We start from the raw sequence: 15,377 nt of genomic DNA, 5'->3' as shown, positions 1-15,377 counted from the left end.
ACTGAATATTCGCGAGGTCAGGGTTCCCCTCTCCCACTTATATTCACTTAAGTCAAACTGTCAACAAAATATCTCTCGTACGCAGTTTTGACCTGGTCAAGCCAGTATCGCCTAACCGTATTTCCTTATGTCGTCGCCCAAAACTAAATCACCAACTGGGCTATCATCCCCAGCCTCAGGGCCAAATTCAATGCCGTCTCCAGAGGCTGAACTTGTCCCCGCCTCAGAAGATGATGACGTGAGAGTTTGAAAGATATTCCGTCCTGCTGATGATGCTAACCTGCTCGAAAGGATGTTCAATACGACGCCGACTCAACACTGGAAACAGATGCGTGCGCGTTGTTCTTACCGTCATGTATAATCCATGCTGATAACACTTTAGTAATAGCTCAACTGCCTCGGTTTCGTCGAGCATCCTTCATTATAGAAGTGTTCAGGGCCGCACCTTTCATAGCGACAAGTTCGTCACTGAATACTCTTTTCCTAATGATGAACAGCAATTAGAGTCTGTCGACATCAGGTGAGATTTAATATTCTCATGCCTCTATGTTTCCTGCTCATTGGGGTTCAAGCCATCACTATTTAACGGTTCTACTCGACGGTCAGCTATATCTTGCTCCGATCGGACATAACGTCCAGGTGCGTGGGGTGACACTACAAGTATTGAAGATTCTAGGTGGTAACATGTGATTAGAAAGCGCTAGACATTGGGACAGGAAGTGGTAAACGTCTCCATAAGATTTGACCGAATAACTCTCAAAGCTAACAGACTACTAGGAATTTGGGCGATGTACGATGATTGCAAAATTTGGCAAGACAAATGATGTTAACAAACTTGCAGAGACTTTGCCGATCAGTTCCCGCAAGCAGAAGTGACAGCAACTGATCTCTCACCCACACAGCCCAAATGGATTCCCCCAAACGTGCGATTCGAGATTGACGATGCCACCGAAACGTGGACCTGGAAAGATAATACATTTGATTTCGTCCACATGCGATATCTCTTTGGAGCTATCCAAGATTGGACTGCTTTATACCAGCAAGCCTACCGTGTCTGTAAGCCTGGCGGCTGGGTTGAGTCTGTCGAAGCCGACATTCATTTTCGCAGCGACGATGGCACTGCTGAAGAGGAAGAGGTCTACAAGTTATGCAACAAGCTGTATGAAGAGGGTGGTAAAGCGATTGGTAGAACCTTTTTTGTGCATGAGTTGCAGCCAAAGGGGATGGAAGAGGCAGGATTTATAGACATCAAAACGGTGGACTATAAGGTGAGTATTCATCCGCTTAGAGTTCGCGTTCAAAGCTGATTCCGCGCGCTATGTGCAGATTCCAATAGGGGGTTGGGCCAAGGACCCAAAGTTGGCTGAAGTTGGCCAATATGTCAAGCTGACGTTGGAGAATGACATGGAAGGTAAGTCGTGTCTATCCTCTTTCTCTTGTACCTGCTGATTGGTGAAGGATACACTCTGCTGTTGTGGAATGATGTGCTGCAGTGGCCAAAGGATGAGTACCAGGTGTTCCTGATGAGGGCACGAAAGGCTCTCCGTAACCGCAGGATTCATGGTTATTTCGTGGTGCGCTATGTATACGGCCGCAAGCCAGAATAGCACTACGGCAGCCCCTAAGCTCAACTCTAGCTATACATCTAACAATTGATTACTACTCAATCAGTAGATGCTCAATACGAGAACTTTACTATCCCCACAAATAATTCGTTAACTCCAGCGTAACGCCTTTGCATAAATCTGACTGGCAAGATTCAATGTCGTAATAGATGGAACGTGGAGAAAGTTAGATTCTACCAAGAAGCTAACACCTTGCAGGTAAGCGGCGATCTTATCATTGCGGCTCTGCCTTGCATCGCACTGAGCTCTCTGATCTGAGCTCTTTCATTTTAAGATGCTCAAGACTGGCTGATTAACATTCCAAAGTGACAGGAGGGTCGGTAATATATATCATAAATATTCTTTTTATTATAGTTCAAGTGACCTCAATACGCGAATTTACAATTTGGAGGAAGAAGTGTAAGCAATGTTGGATATAATGTATATAATATAGTATATATATGCTGAGTAAAATATAGAAAGATATGATCTATTATTACTGTTCTAAGCAGTTATATATTATCAACACGAAGGATTTACCCTTTTTCCTTTGGCTCGTTTAATTTAAGTTACTTTTATTCCTATGTCTACTATAGGCCACTCTCCGAGATATTGCTCCTTATTAAGGTCTTACTATCTATACCCGCTCTAATACTTGCCAGGCAGTGTGGGGCTTGCAGAATTGGCGCCTTGTGTTTACCCCACATCGGATAGCCTGATGGCTGTTTATGCCTCACCCGAGCCCGGTTCGTTTCAAGATCGAAATCAAAAGACTAAAGATAAATATACTTTTGTTTAGCGTTTATATCTAACGTCCTAATAATTTAGAGTTAGTACGCGAAGCGGTGACCCATCATGGGCGATCCGCTAAGTGTGGCGTCAGGACTCATTGCCGTCGTCACTGCAACACTGCAATCAAGCAAAATACTCTATGAGACTATTCAGAGCTTCCGAAACCACCGCACTGCAGTTTTGGATCTTGTTCGAGAACTGAAAGACCTTGAATCGGTTCTTAGGCCGTTGCAAGATCATGTGCGCACCGATGAGACCGCGTTCTTGCCGCTCAAAGTTCCCCTCATTCAATGCCGACAGGCGTGCGCAGATTTTCAAATCCTGATCGAGAAGAACAGCAGGCGCACTCGGGGAGAGGGAAGGACAAGCTTGAGAGATTGGGCCAAGTTGATGTACATGAATGGCGATATTGTTTCGTTCAAAGAACTTTTAGCCGGTTACAAAGGGACTATATCCATAGCACTAGCTGACGCCAACCTGTTAGTTTCTCGCCCTTAAGGAAAAGGTTTCGCTAACTTGCTCGCAGACGCTCTTCCAAGGTTACTCTTGAGGTTCTGAATGATTACAAGAACTTGATTTGCGACACGAAACTTGATCTGGAGAAGCATTTGAAAGACATCGACTCCAAATTGCAAGACATAGTATCTCAGGGCGCAACCACCGAAGCTACCGAAGGCCAGACCAATCTCCAGAAATTTGAAAAGGAAAAAGAAAGTACAGAACGATGCCTCGACTATTTGAAACATCTCCTTGAAGAAATCAATGGGATGAGTTTTCAACCCATTCTTACTGAACCAGTCTCGAATGCTGCTTCAATGTCTATCTCAGCCAATAACATGACACTGGCTGATTCTCTCACTATTTCCACCCTCAAAACATGCAGCTATAATCTCTTAGACGCCATCGACCGCCTTGAATCGCACCACGATAGTACCGAAGAGAATCTTCAGCTTAGGTCTTTGGCTCAAGGTTTGAATCGGGAAATCGACCCTAGTGCGAATTTGCAGACACTTCAAAATGAGTTGGAAAGCACGAAACAGTGTTTAAGTGTCTGTGATCGGGCATCGGAATGGGCTTCGTCAGGAAGGGTGCACGTGGTTGAAGATATCAGCATCGGGGACGATGGAAAACAAATATGCGTGTCTACACTAGGGGATCTATTCAACATAAAGGGAGCTAAGGCTGGTGACGGATCGCTTCAATTCTTTGGGTCTGTTTCAGAGGCTAGTCTCAACGAGGTGCTGAGATCCCAGAACCGGCGGCAGTATGTGCGCAATGAAAGTACGGTAGACGAGGTTTGCGTGAGTGGAGGGTATATGCGATCAACAAGATAGTTTCATTCTCTCCTTTGCGGCCCGTTCACAGCCCTATTATGTTGTTCGCTTGGCCTCTGCTAGAGACTTTCCTGCCCCATGTCTCTCAAAGCGAGATGCCTCAGCGTACGTAGATGACTGCCGATTTTCGATGACTTGGCGTTGGCTTAAAACCTTGGCAAGTTCCTGAACTGAGCCTTCTTCCCAAGAACCGATAACTTGATAACAGTTGACTCCAGCTCCGACGTCTTTGGCGTCATAGAGGTGATCTTTTGTCGACAACAAGAGCTGAACGCTGTTATCTCCGACTTTGATCTCTTGTAAATGATGCGTTGGCCGACTGCAAGAGTCGCTCTCATCTTTCGGTGGTGTTTGCATATTTGAATGCGTTGGGGCTGACATTTTGCGGTATCTTGGTGTTGATATGACAATTAGCTTTGATAAAACTGAATGGAGTGAGTGGGTTTGAGGGAAATTTCGTAGCTTACCCCGCTGTATGAGATGTGGCAAATGACGACGTGGAGATTTATGGGGCCTGTTAAACCCGTATGTGGAAACTTATCTGTATTCTGATTGTGTTGTCTGTATTCGCTATATGGCCTGATAATTTCCCCTCTCTTAGGTATATGCCTTATGCTATCCCTTTTCTAGCTTCTCTTAGTCAGATGAATCTGCCTTTAACCCTTTTTGAGGTTCCTTTGGCTGAAATGAACCGCTAACTGACTTGTATAGGGTAGCTTCGATTTAACAGGTTCAATGGTACAGGAATAAGCCTTGGTGAAAGGCTCACGATGTCTCGAGTGAGCCTAGGAAGCCTAGTCAGGTGTGGGTGAGCCTACGTTCAATTGGCAGAAGGTATTGGGTACGCGTGAAAACGTGAGGGTTAGCGCAACACCACGCGACGCGGGTATGTCATACAATCTAGAGTTTTGTATCCTATATGTAACACGGTACAGTAACTAATTTAGTAGACTTTACCCATAGTTCTCGTTCTTATACTTTGTCTCTATCTCACTGTATCAATTTTATAATTTTTGATTTGAAGAAAAAGTGACCCTTGCAAGCAATAACCTCTAAAAACATCGGTTTGGTAGACTGCAGAGAGAATACAGAAATAGTGAAAATAGAAATCTTAGCTTGGCTTCTTTTTGTAATTTACTCTTGTGTTTACTCTTTTACCCGCCAAGCCCTTGCAACTAGTATCCATATGCCTTTTCAAGTTGCAGGGGCGAGAAAACGTCTTTCCACAGGCGTTGCATACTGGACGAGCCATATCGATTCCCAAACTGGAAGCTGCTACCGGATGGTGAACCTTTATATGCTCTCTCAACTCTCGTTTGTATGGATGTCCCTTGAGACACAAATAGCACACTTCGGGCCTCAAAAGGTGACGAAGATCGCGACTGAAGTAAAATCAGGTTAGCAAATGTTCCTAGGATGGCTTCTAAAATATACCTCAGAGCTCGAAGCGGTGACTTCTTCCCCCTAGTAGCTTTTCCATTTTGCACTAGTGAGAATTCGTTTATAGATTTTGATGGAGAAGATGTTGAAATTGTTCCAGAAGATAAAGGTGAATCTTGATGGGCAGAACTGGAAGAAGATATATTGTTCCGCATGTAATTCAGCTCTGGCGAGTGCCATAGGGGGGGGAATCGTGTGATGCAAGGGGAAATGATAGTGCTCTCGAAGTCAGGTGATAGTGATGAACCACTTGCAAATGTTACATGATCCATGCTATTTTGTGACAAACCAAGCACATCAGACACAATAAGCTCATCAAACGTAGTCAGACAGTCTGTGTTTGGGAAAGAACTGTTATCTGTTCGGCTCGGCACGTCGGCTAGAAAGTCAGTGTATTCTCCATCAGGTAGGTACTCGTCGCATGCTATAGCGAGACCTAATGATGGATCTCCCATGGCCAATGCCGTGTCGTTTGCTGATTGGTATGAGTCAAAGAGGGAGAGGTCCATCTCGGGAGGTATAGACCCAAAAGGATCATCCAGGTCCGTAGATAACGGCATATCCTCGTCGAGCAGGTTATACTGCCACTCAGCGTCCATTGTGAGTATAGACTTGCTAATCCTTAATTCGAGGGCCTATTGAAATTCGTACTTATGGTAGACCGCCTTGTGCGGTTGAGGCAGAGGTTGTAGGTAAGTTGCTTGGTCGCGTTGCGTAGAAATGTGGAAGCTGTTGGGGCTGCAAAATAATTTCAAGTAATCCTCGACAGTCGTATTGGTAACTGGACGAGTGATTGGACACCTTTTAATGACATAATCCGGGTCCTCAGTCTATTGAATCCTAAGCTTGAGTCAGTGAGGAAGTTCTACATCAAGCCGCGCTCTCCCTGAGTCATGACACGTACCTGCTGAGTAGACACTCATTGCATTGCAATAGAATTCTCTTTCTTCACTCTCCCGCAAAGACCGACGCGACGTATTACTAAACATCTGTCGAATTCAATTTCGGATCCCAAACAGAAAGTGTATAAAGGCATCGGAAGAGCCAGTGAGGTTCCGTAGCAAAGTGCTACCCTCTTGGACTGTCGATGACATGGTACAAGAACCGCCTCTTTGTAATCAAAAATTGAAAACTTGAGATATCCGCGATGCTCACAGTCTAGTAGTCCTTTGTATGGGGTTCTACATAGCACGGCCACATTAGTGATTACTTCGTGGGTAGGAACGGCAAACAAAACCTTACCGATGTTTTGGTGAGACAAGGCTTGTGTATAAATAACATGATATGTTTCCAATCTTAAAGGCATGGAATATTGGTTGTGCCTGGAAGCAGTGCTACAATGATTGACAGTTGACTATGCTTCCAGGCACAAAGGTTAAAGCTGCACAGAGACAGCCTCCAATTCAAGCATGCTGAAGAAGAGGGATGAATAAAGAAGATGATAGAAAAGGAGTGCAGGGACGAAAAGAAGGCGGTTCTGCGGGGTTTTATCAGTCAAGCTTCCTGTACGGTGTTTCAAGCAAATACCTTCTGCCAAAGTGACGTACCCTGGTATGCACCCCTCATTGGCGGAAAGGGGAAGCCTACACATACGACTGTAGGCCCCTTTCAGGCTGCCAGGCACCAATGCAGAGGAGGCCTCATTCCACAGCCTGATTATAAGATACGTAGGTTTTGATCGTTGTCAACATCTTAGCTTTGACCATCTTGATCCATTAGTTTCGGACAGAGGATATCGTATTTGAGAGCCCTCCAGTTTATCTATGGTTATCCTGTCGAGCCCTTTAGATGGCGACCATCGACCTAGCTGGAGACAATACGTCTCAGTATCATCATTTCGTTCCTCAATTTCTACTGAGGAATTTTGCCCACGACTTCGAGCCCAAGGACTGTACCGAGTTTGAAGCATCAGGAGAAACTAGAAAGAAGAAGAAGAAACAGAAGAATCGCCCTAGTCTCGACAGTGGAAAATTGAAAAGATACCCAGGCGACAAGGTTGTCAATAACGTTAACCTTCTTCAAACACCTTATGTCATTGACGAGAGTCCGGTCAAGCGAATTCTCGGACTGACAGACATGTACAGGGACAAGAATGGCGCCACTAAAAAGGAGCAGCATGAGGTAGAAGAATTATTCAGCAAGATGGAAAACCAAGCCCAGAGAGTCTTTCGAAAAATCACTAAGGCCTTGGAAGACGGCGATAAAGTCGTATGTCTCCCAAGATCAGAAAGAGATCTCATTCGCAAATTTCTCTTTCTTCTGAAATTTCGTGGGTCCACATTCCATAAAAGATTCTACCACGAAGCAGTTGAGAGCTACTGGGCCAACGATAAAGTCATGTTCAGACAGTACATGCGAGATCATGGCTTTACACGCCCTATTCAGGTGTGGCTTGAGAGTCTCAAAACAATCATGACGCTAGAGATGGATCCGGAAAAAGAGTGGATGGACAAGATCAAAAAACAGATGTACTCACATGATGCTAATTGGCTTATCATGCATGTTCAAGGGATGTACATGGCTATTTGCACACCGTCAAATCCTGATGACGAGTTTGTGCTTACCGATAACAGCTATAATGTTTTCGAAGGGCCCAACCACTTTGCACAGGATATACACACTGGGGAGGTCCATGGGGTAGCCGATGTCAACTTTCACGAATTTGCTCCGGTCTCGCCAAGATTGATGATCGTCTTGCGTCACTTCCTCTTGCCAGTTCCAGAGGAAGACCGTGACCCGGAAATTCGGGAATGGAGAGAGACTATGCGCTATACCTCCGTTGAAGATACTTTTGGCGTCGGCCAAAAGTCTTCACTGGAAGATCTTCCCATAAGAAAGGCGAGAAATAGCTATTCAAAGGTCGTCAACGGGCAGGCAATACGTGTTGAAAGGGAGCGTGATTCTTTCACCAAAGATGACAAATTTTATTTCAGCCTATTTCCAGTGGGGCGAGATCATGTCAACAAACTCAATAAAATTCTCCTCGAAAACTCATCACATTGCTCTCGCATCGTGTTCGGGAGCCAGGCTTCTTTCCTGCGCACTCTTGAATACTACATGACCTCGCCAAAGGGTATCACAGGTTGCGATGCTGACGCCATAGTTGTACAGCTACGGAAGCTGGATCAGCTGATGAAGGAAATGGGCTCAAAGCGACAATCTCAATGGTTTCAATTTCCCAGTCCGCCCATGCTCAGTGGCGAGAAGCACGAGGCAAAATTCACTGCATATCACCAGTACATGGAGAGCAGTCCCGAACATGACAGTAGCTTTCTGGCCATATATCAAGCCTTCAGTAAGTTACCAAAAATGCTCTCCTCAGTTGCAATTGCTGATATACGTAGCTCGTGGTGCTGGAACTTGGTTGAAAGACTGGGAACAGGCTAGTCGTATGCAACAGCTACAAATCAAAATTGATTCTTGGACCTATAAGTACGGTGTGGATAAAGTCATCCGAAACAGGAATCGCAATTTGCTACTTCAGATGTACATGCTCTTGCCACCTGCGAGGTTTTGGCTCTACATGAAACGGGTACGAATTATGCTACTGAAACCAGAAAATATTTTTATCACTATTCAGCCGATAGTGGAACTCTTCTCCAACGCAAATTTCCGAGAAGGCCCAGAGGACATTTTCAGCAAAGGTATTTAGCAATCAGTATAGTTACAGCAAGTGGCTAACGAATTGCATCGTGAGTTTACAGTTCAAACTGTTGTCCGAAGAGATAAACTTAATCATCTCATATACTCCACCGTCGAGAATGATATCAACATGAAGCAGAACCCCGAGCTCGATAGATGGTGTTATACAACATCCTGGATGGAAGAACTTAAACGTCATTTCATTACATGGAATTTTGCCCTCAAGCTGCCTGGTACGTGAGACCTGATACCTCTTGTTGACCCCAAGGATATGCAAAGTAACGATATTCAAGGTTCTATAAAAGACTGCGGTAAAAGAAATACCTAGTTATAGTATACCACTAAGAGGTTGTTACGCTGACCAAGAATTAGGAATACATGAGATTGAGAAACTCGCTGCATCCATAGAATCGTCGATTCTCAGTGCCAATACCCATAAGCGGCCGGAATTTGACGATCCACGATTCACCGAAGACGAAAAAGTCGAGTTGTTAACGAGGGTCATGTTGAAGCGGAAATTCAAGAAAGCAATGTCCGCTCGACTGGATGAGGGTCTGGCTGAGGCGTTGAGGACCGTTCTTTTCAAATATACATACCCAACTCCTCCGACTATAGACGACTGAGAATATACTCCATCAGAAGTGTATTATGTGTGTTCGGCTCAAATCTCCGTTATAGCATGAGAAACTTCAAAGTGGATGGGACTTTCTATCTTCCCTGTGTTTCGTCTTGCTAAATGGTTGGATCTCAATATCTCATACCTATGTAGTTTGTGTCCCGTTCTAAGATACTATCATATTCTATACTCTGTCTGAAACTGATAAGTACTCATATTTGCCCCCGATCCCCCACATGATCCAAAACATTCGTAGCGAGTGCATCGTTCTCCCTCCTTTATAACATCATTGTAAGTCCTGTCATGGCTTTTAGCAGAATGAAAATTGTTAAGAGGACGGATTTTACTGAAGTATCCAACCAGAACAACTGTATTTAGTGGGAAGCTTTATCTAGTTTAGGCCCCCAGCAGAATTGAAACAAGGGAGAGCTGTAAGCTCTAGCCTCGTGCGGCTGACCCTACCTTGTTAATGTTTTTAGACTAACGTACCCCCACTCCGAATACCTGCAGCAATGTTTCCCCTCTGCAATCTATTTCTCAATTCAGCTTCCCAGTTTCTGCTAATCTTAGACGAGAGCTACGCCACTGTCAAGGTAATCAGTTGTAGTCTTGTCGGGTACATGTAGTAGTTGGGATTTACCTGGCCACATGAAATCGGCTCATAGAGAGGAGGGTGTTCTGCATCAGTACATGTTGGCACAACCTCGCAGACGGCATCCGGATTAAAGCCCAAGAAGAATGGCATGGCGTAACGGGATGCTTTTTGACGGTTGTAAACACGATGAACAGTCGACTTGAAACGGTTGTTAGATAACCTCTGTAAGAAGTCACCAATGTTGATGACCAGAGTTCCCTCGATGGGCCGAGCGTCCAGCCACTCGTCATCGGCCGAGAGAACTTGCAGTCCACCCGACATATCCTGCCATAGCAGAGTCACGCATTGGATGTCAGTGTGTGAGCCAATTCCAACGTCTATATCCTCACTCTCGTCAGTGCCTGGGTAGTGAAGGTGCACTGCATCAGCACCAGGAGTAGTAATGATGCTGTCAAAGTAGTCCTCGGGTAGTTCAAGAGCTAGGGCGAACAACCGAATCAGTTTGCGTGCCAACGTTAGCCGCCTTTGATAGAACTCGGTAAGAGTAGGGCGGAATTTTGTGAGATGACTTGTTCCGTTCCAAACATAATCTATGGAATCAAAGTTGGAGTTAATGTCATCAACACAGTCATGGCTCGGGTCAATGCGAGTGTCATATCGCATAGAGAAAGTTTCTTTGTTATCTATGATATTTAGTGAGTAACCTAGTTGGACACATGAATTGAGTTTCGTTTACCTTTGGTTTCTTTGTTGTTGATTTGTGTGCTTCCAACGCCGTGGTAACCGCAAAACTTCCCCGCCTTGGTAAAAGCGACCCGATCCTTGTCTTCTTGTGACTGATGGAAGAAATTCTTGACCTGTTGGAGAGCTTCCTCGATCAAGTCCTGTGAAATGCCGTGATTGGAAACGTAGAAAAATCCCGTGTTTTCAGCCGCCGCTTTAATCTGAGTGGCAAGGCCTTTGCGCGCTGGTTCATCTCCATCTATGGAACTGAGATCAATGATGGGCATTTCATCCAGAGTTGGGGCGCGTGGCTTGCCGCAGCGCACTCGACGGGAGACAGGTCCATTTGGTGTCAACAGCTGCACCGTTGTAAACTCGGTGGTTGGAGTTGTGGTCTCAACTATCGAAGTAGCCATGGTGATTAATTCCAATTGCCAATGTTATAACATCCAGGTGCAATGGTGAAGACGATATTGTTGATGCTGTGGCTACTACAGATAATGGTCCAGAGTGGGGAAAGGCTGATAGCAAATAGTGGAGAGTTGCCACAATAGCCGTTCTGCTTGTTTGATGGCTGGAAAGATGTCACGAACATCTACAGCGGAAGTAACCGCCTAATATAGAATGATAGGCAGGGGCTCTGGCACTTTGGAGCCGTTCGAACCGAGTAGTATCTCAAACAGACGCAAGGCGGAGATCGCCGGTGTTGAGACCCACGATTGCCGATTACTGTCTCTTATCAGCGCAAGTTCACCTATCGTTGGGCTACGCGGGGATACTCCCTGAACCCATCTAGCGCAATCTACAATCTCTACTCATAACCAGACTAGAGTAGATAACAGAGTTACTACCACTAATAACTCTGCGCGTATTGACTATCAACGACCCACAAGTCTACTCCTTCCACTGAATCAACCCTGGCCATGGCCGTCGGATATGGCAATGAATGCTAGAATATGGAGTCTAATGGATCCGATCATATCAATTCTGGAGTCCGGGGAATCAAGGAGTTCATTCTCTAGTCGGTTCGAGCTTAACTTCCTGTATCCTATAAACACCAATCATGGCCCGCATTCTTTACGAAGCTGAGCTCAGCACATGAGATTCCTCTTATAACACAATATAACATAGGAAGAACGATGGCCTCTCTCGTCCACAAGGCCCACAACCGTCTGCTTGTCAAGAAGCATTTAGCAGACGGGACCACTCAACCAGCCGACTTCCTCGACAATGACTCTATCCGTCCCACCCCGGTCAAGGACCGCACCTGGACTTCTATCACATACTCGGCCTTCTGGTTCGCTGCCACGGCAAATGTGAGCAATCTATACGCAGCCTCCACCGGCCAGTCCGCTGGCCTCAGTATGTGGGAGGCTCTGGGTTGTTCACTCGGTGGCCAGTTGCTAGCCGGTTTTCTCATGGCCCTCAATGGTCGAGCTGGTGCATTGTACCGAATCCCGTTTCCCGTCGCCTGTAGAGCCAGTTTCGGAACATGGGGTGCATTGTGGCCGACCTTTAACCGTGCCATCATGTCCATTGTCTGGAATGGAGTAACATCCGTGCAGGGAGCCCAGTGTTTATAGTAAGCTGAAATCTACTCAACCCGTATCATTGGCATTATGCTAACAACCGCCTCTACTATAGTGTATTCCTTCACGCCATCTTTCCTTCCATTGCCAACATTCCCGACATCATGGGCACAAAATCTGCCCTCAACTCGGCACAAATGCTTTGCTTCTTTCTCTACTGGCTTATCAATTGCGCCTTTCTGTTCGTCCCTGTGCCACGTATGAAGAAGCTGGTTCACATCAAGGTCGGTGTCTTCTTCTCCGCCACCATCGCCTTTGTGGCTTGGACATTGTCCTTATCTGGTAGTGTTCACAAAACGCTTTCCGAGCCCTCCACCGTCAGTGGTTCGGAAAAGTCCTGGATGATTCTCAAGTTCTTCTTCTTGGGACTTGCTAGTTGTGGCACCTTTATCACAAATGCAGCTGACCTGCAACGCTACGCAACTAAGCCCAACGATGTCATTGCCGGTCAGGTATTCAGCTTCCCAATGTCTAACTTCTTGGTCGGAGTTTTTGGTAATTTGATCGCGGCTGCAAGTAAAAGTATCTTTGGAGAAGTTAGTATGAACTCTGCTGAGAATTAACTCTCGTTGCTGACTCTTGTGTTTTCTCAGGTCATCTGGAACCCTCTTACAACCCTTGACATGCTTATGGAGGGTGATCGTTATACATCTGCCAACCGTGCGGGATGTGCCTTGATCGCATTCGCCTATGTCTACTCTACTGTGTTCTCGGCTATCTTCGAGAATTCTATCCCGTGAGTTCAGCCTATCTCCTTTCCTCGATAGTCTCTGGCAATTGTTGCTGACCCTATTGCTCTCATAGTGCTGGAAACGATATCGCAGCTCTTATGCCCAAGTACATCACAGTGAAGCGTGGTTTCTTCATCTGCGCAGGTATGAAACCATCTCCTCTCTAGGCTAGAGAAGTAATAGCAAGGAACTCGTCGCTGACAGAATCTCTCTCTAGCTGTGTCATACGCAATCTGCCCGTGGTACTTGCTCTCATCTGCATCTGTCTTTATCAACTTCCTGAGCTCATACCAAATCTTCCTGAGCGCCATCACTGGTATCCTCATCTGCGACTACTACCTCCTGAGACGTGGCCTTTTCGATATCCCCATGCTTTACTCAGGGCATAAGTATTCTACTTACCACTTCTTCCACGGCTTCAATCTTAGGGCTTTTGCGGTTTATTTGATCGCCATTGCACCCAACTTCTACGGCTTCCTTTCCCAGATGGGTGTTCAGGCACCGCTGGGAATTCAAAGATTTTACTATGTTGCATATCCTGTCGGACTCTTCATAGCGTTTGGTGGCTATTGGCTGGTGAATGTGATATTCCCCCATGAAAGTACTTCAAAGGTCTCGGGATGGCAGGAGCCTAAGGATTTTGTTGAAGACCACGATAATACTTTTGTCGACGTTGTTGTTAACTCGTCTGAAGTATCCTCTGACCAGGAAAAAGGAAACGCTCAGGATTTTGTAACGAAGAAATATTAAAAATTAGAATAATCAAACATCTCGTGGCAATTAGCCCAGAATTGCAAACTGTTAAATCGTCAGGCTGGTGTGTCGTTTGCTTGTGTGGGATGATTTACGTGTTGTCTTAGCTGTAACTATTATTACTGTCACTCATGAATGAACAACCAACAATCACGCGGTAAAAGTCGTAGTCTCTTATCCATTCACTAGTGCCTGCGACAGTGGTTTCTTTGCTTCCACCAATTGTAGAGAAAATTGGCAATTGTTAACCAGAGTCGCATAAAAGTGGATGACTTTTTTACTTCGCTTGGCAGCCTAAATTTCGTCAATTTTCCCCAAGTAACTTAGACAAGTACCAATTGTTGAAAACTGCCGACAAACCACAGTCAGACTGACCAAACACGGGGCAAAGTTCCAAACAAGTAGAAGGTGCCTCGACAGGCAGACTTAGTTGAATTGAGGGATATGATGTATATAAATCGATCAAAATCCCTCCGGAAACCTTTTTCTTATTCCTTAGTTATCCAGTCAGTGTCAGTATTTTCCCCGTCTTTGTCGATCTTGATGGCCCAGTGCCTTCAACCTTACAACAATGCGATGAGTCCGCAGCGTGTCTGTCATAATTACATGTTCGACGCATGGACCAAAAAAGACAATTTTGCGCAATACGCAAAAGATGAGGTTCTGCCCGGGCTCGAACCGGGGACCTTCTCGGTGTTAACGAGATGTCATAACCAACTAGACCACAGTACCTGAAACCGCTTGTGGAAGAGCGGCTCGCACATCACTCCATACGCTATCGTCGAGGGCAATCCCCCCTAGCTTAGTCATAACTACAGAGGGCTTGTTACAGCGCCATGGGCTCTGTGCCCCACCGAACTCAACTCAGTTCAATCAACCACCTTTACGCACCCTCGCAGTCAGACTGTTTTCAACCCATCCATTATTCCTACACCTGTGGATTCCCTTCCTCAGACACCTGGAAGCAAAGCGGATCTTTCCCGACTTCAAACTTATCGTGCATTACGGTACACGGTCAACTTTCGTTGACAAAGGCGCAAAACCCCCCAGCGCGAGTGAGCTTATCCAGCATTTGAGCAAAGTCGACCCCAAGAACCCTCAGGTACGTATTCCATAGCTCTATAATTAATTAACCTCCTACTAAATCTTTTCCAGAATCGTATGACTTTGGTCATCACGTCCTACGCCACACCATAGGTTCGAATCATTGCCAAATACCAGCTACCGGCGTCTGTCAACTAAAGTCAGACTGGGAACACCTGCATGATGTCTTTAGGTCATGGTTTCTAGCCGTGATGTCTGTTCTAGCTTTAAGAGGGTTCTTCAGCCAGCCGTGTCCAAAAGCCCGGCTCATAGCACACGGATCCCAACCACAGCCACAGTGAACAGAAGATATTCTTATAATTTTCAATTCCGTCCAAACTTCTGAAGCGCCATATCTGTAGAATATATAAAGGCTTACTTATCCCGTTTCCAGGAAAAGGAAATACTGGACAGACATCGATTGGTAAACAGAGATCGTCCACGTCCCTTCGTCGGCAACCGGTCACAATCCAAC

At 45.6% G+C, this 15,377-nt stretch overlaps 6 protein-coding genes and 1 non-coding gene across 7 annotated transcripts; 4 read left to right on the top strand and 3 right to left on the bottom strand.

Moving 5' to 3' along the window:
* EDB82DRAFT_511324 (S-adenosyl-L-methionine-dependent methyltransferase) lies at nucleotides 1-1,703 on the top strand. Its single transcript, XM_025736901.2, has 9 exons — nucleotides 1-238; nucleotides 292-332; nucleotides 383-520; nucleotides 573-639; nucleotides 695-722; nucleotides 778-790; nucleotides 842-1,268; nucleotides 1,327-1,411; nucleotides 1,459-1,703. The coding sequence occupies exons 1-9, from the start codon at nucleotides 128-130 to the stop codon at nucleotides 1,605-1,607; spliced, it is 1,059 nt and encodes a 352-aa protein (XP_025591815.2). The 5' UTR covers nucleotides 1-127; the 3' UTR covers nucleotides 1,608-1,703.
* A 756-nt stretch (nucleotides 1,704-2,459) lies between these two features.
* EDB82DRAFT_547859 (uncharacterized protein) lies at nucleotides 2,460-3,843 on the top strand (the record flags this gene model as incomplete). The annotated part of the gene is made up of 3 exons (XM_025736900.2): nucleotides 2,460-2,875; nucleotides 2,923-3,708; nucleotides 3,762-3,843. The coding sequence occupies 3 exons, from the start codon at nucleotides 2,460-2,462 to the stop codon at nucleotides 3,841-3,843; spliced, it is 1,284 nt and encodes a 427-aa protein (XP_025591814.2).
* An 833-nt stretch (nucleotides 3,844-4,676) lies between these two features.
* On the bottom strand, nucleotides 4,677-6,163 carry EDB82DRAFT_287613 (uncharacterized protein). The gene is made up of 2 exons (XM_025736897.2): nucleotides 6,075-6,163; nucleotides 4,677-6,000 (listed from the first exon to the last, which is right to left on the bottom strand). The coding sequence occupies exon 2, from the start codon at nucleotides 5,767-5,769 to the stop codon at nucleotides 4,906-4,908; it is 864 nt and encodes a 287-aa protein (XP_025591812.1). The 5' UTR covers nucleotides 5,770-6,000; nucleotides 6,075-6,163; the 3' UTR covers nucleotides 4,677-4,905.
* Nucleotides 6,164-6,830: 667 nt separating this feature from the next.
* Nucleotides 6,831-9,635, top strand: EDB82DRAFT_511312 (uncharacterized protein). The gene is made up of 5 exons (XM_065608891.1): nucleotides 6,831-8,465; nucleotides 8,515-8,814; nucleotides 8,875-9,045; nucleotides 9,106-9,123; nucleotides 9,185-9,635. The coding sequence occupies exons 1-5, from the start codon at nucleotides 6,959-6,961 to the stop codon at nucleotides 9,433-9,435; spliced, it is 2,247 nt and encodes a 748-aa protein (XP_065463137.1). The 5' UTR covers nucleotides 6,831-6,958; the 3' UTR covers nucleotides 9,436-9,635.
* Nucleotides 9,636-11,272, bottom strand: EDB82DRAFT_511308 (uncharacterized protein). Its single transcript, XM_065608890.1, has 3 exons — nucleotides 10,760-11,272; nucleotides 10,069-10,706; nucleotides 9,636-10,013 (listed from the first exon to the last, which is right to left on the bottom strand). The coding sequence occupies exons 1-3, from the start codon at nucleotides 11,160-11,162 to the stop codon at nucleotides 9,966-9,968; spliced, it is 1,089 nt and encodes a 362-aa protein (XP_065463136.1). The 5' UTR covers nucleotides 11,163-11,272; the 3' UTR covers nucleotides 9,636-9,965.
* A 323-nt stretch (nucleotides 11,273-11,595) lies between these two features.
* Nucleotides 11,596-13,842, top strand: EDB82DRAFT_451057 (permease for cytosine/purines, uracil, thiamine, allantoin-domain-containing protein). The gene is made up of 5 exons (XM_025736894.2): nucleotides 11,596-12,328; nucleotides 12,391-12,871; nucleotides 12,929-13,071; nucleotides 13,140-13,210; nucleotides 13,284-13,842. Exons 1-5 carry the CDS (start codon nucleotides 11,886-11,888, stop codon nucleotides 13,814-13,816), a joined length of 1,671 nt encoding a protein of 556 aa, XP_025591809.1. The 5' UTR covers nucleotides 11,596-11,885; the 3' UTR covers nucleotides 13,817-13,842.
* Nucleotides 13,843-14,477: 635 nt separating this feature from the next.
* On the bottom strand, nucleotides 14,478-14,551 carry EDB82DRAFT_t230. Its single transcript has one exon. It is a non-coding gene; the product is annotated as a tRNA-Val (tRNA).
* Nucleotides 14,552-15,377: the final 826 nt, after the last annotated feature.

Source organism: Fusarium venenatum (assembly GCF_020744135.1).
Source record: "Fusarium venenatum strain MPI-CAGE-CH-0201 chromosome Unknown EDB82scaffold_4, whole genome shotgun sequence".
Classification (NCBI taxonomy): Eukaryota; Fungi; Ascomycota; class Sordariomycetes; order Hypocreales; family Nectriaceae; genus Fusarium; species Fusarium venenatum.
This window is presented reverse-complemented; position numbering and strand designations above follow the sequence as displayed.

Bases quoted from the DNA above. Each gene is read 5' to 3' on its own strand.
- EDB82DRAFT_511324 (XM_025736901.2), top strand. From the start codon at position 128: ATGTCGTCGCCCAAAACTAAATCACCAACTGGGCTATCATCCCCAGCC. The intron at 521-572 runs GTGAGATTTAAT...TTGGGGTTCAAG, and splicing joins TTAGAGTCTGTCGACATCAG to CCATCACTATTTAACGGTTC. The intron at 1,269-1,326 runs GTGAGTATTCAT...CGCTATGTGCAG, and splicing joins TCAAAACGGTGGACTATAAG to ATTCCAATAGGGGGTTGGGC.
- EDB82DRAFT_511312 (XM_065608891.1), top strand. From the start codon at position 6,959: ATGGCGACCATCGACCTAGCTGGAGACAATACGTCTCAGTATCATCAT. The intron at 8,466-8,514 runs GTAAGTTACCAA...TGATATACGTAG, and splicing joins GGCCATATATCAAGCCTTCA to CTCGTGGTGCTGGAACTTGG. The intron at 8,815-8,874 runs GTATTTAGCAAT...GTGAGTTTACAG, and splicing joins AGAGGACATTTTCAGCAAAG to TTCAAACTGTTGTCCGAAGA.
- EDB82DRAFT_451057 (XM_025736894.2), top strand. From the start codon at position 11,886: ATGGCCTCTCTCGTCCACAAGGCCCACAACCGTCTGCTTGTCAAGAAG. The intron at 12,329-12,390 runs GTAAGCTGAAAT...CCTCTACTATAG, and splicing joins CAGGGAGCCCAGTGTTTATA to TGTATTCCTTCACGCCATCT. The intron at 13,211-13,283 runs GTATGAAACCAT...ATCTCTCTCTAG, and splicing joins TGGTTTCTTCATCTGCGCAG to CTGTGTCATACGCAATCTGC.
- EDB82DRAFT_511308 (XM_065608890.1), bottom strand. From the start codon at position 11,162: ATGGCTACTTCGATAGTTGAGACCACAACTCCAACCACCGAGTTTACA. The intron at 10,707-10,759 runs GTAAACGAAACT...TAAATATCATAG, and splicing joins CAACAACAAAGAAACCAAAG to ATAACAAAGAAACTTTCTCT. The intron at 10,014-10,068 runs GTAAATCCCAAC...TTACCTTGACAG, and splicing joins AGCCGATTTCATGTGGCCAG to TGGCGTAGCTCTCGTCTAAG.
- EDB82DRAFT_287613 (XM_025736897.2), bottom strand. From the start codon at position 5,769: ATGGACGCTGAGTGGCAGTATAACCTGCTCGACGAGGATATGCCGTTA.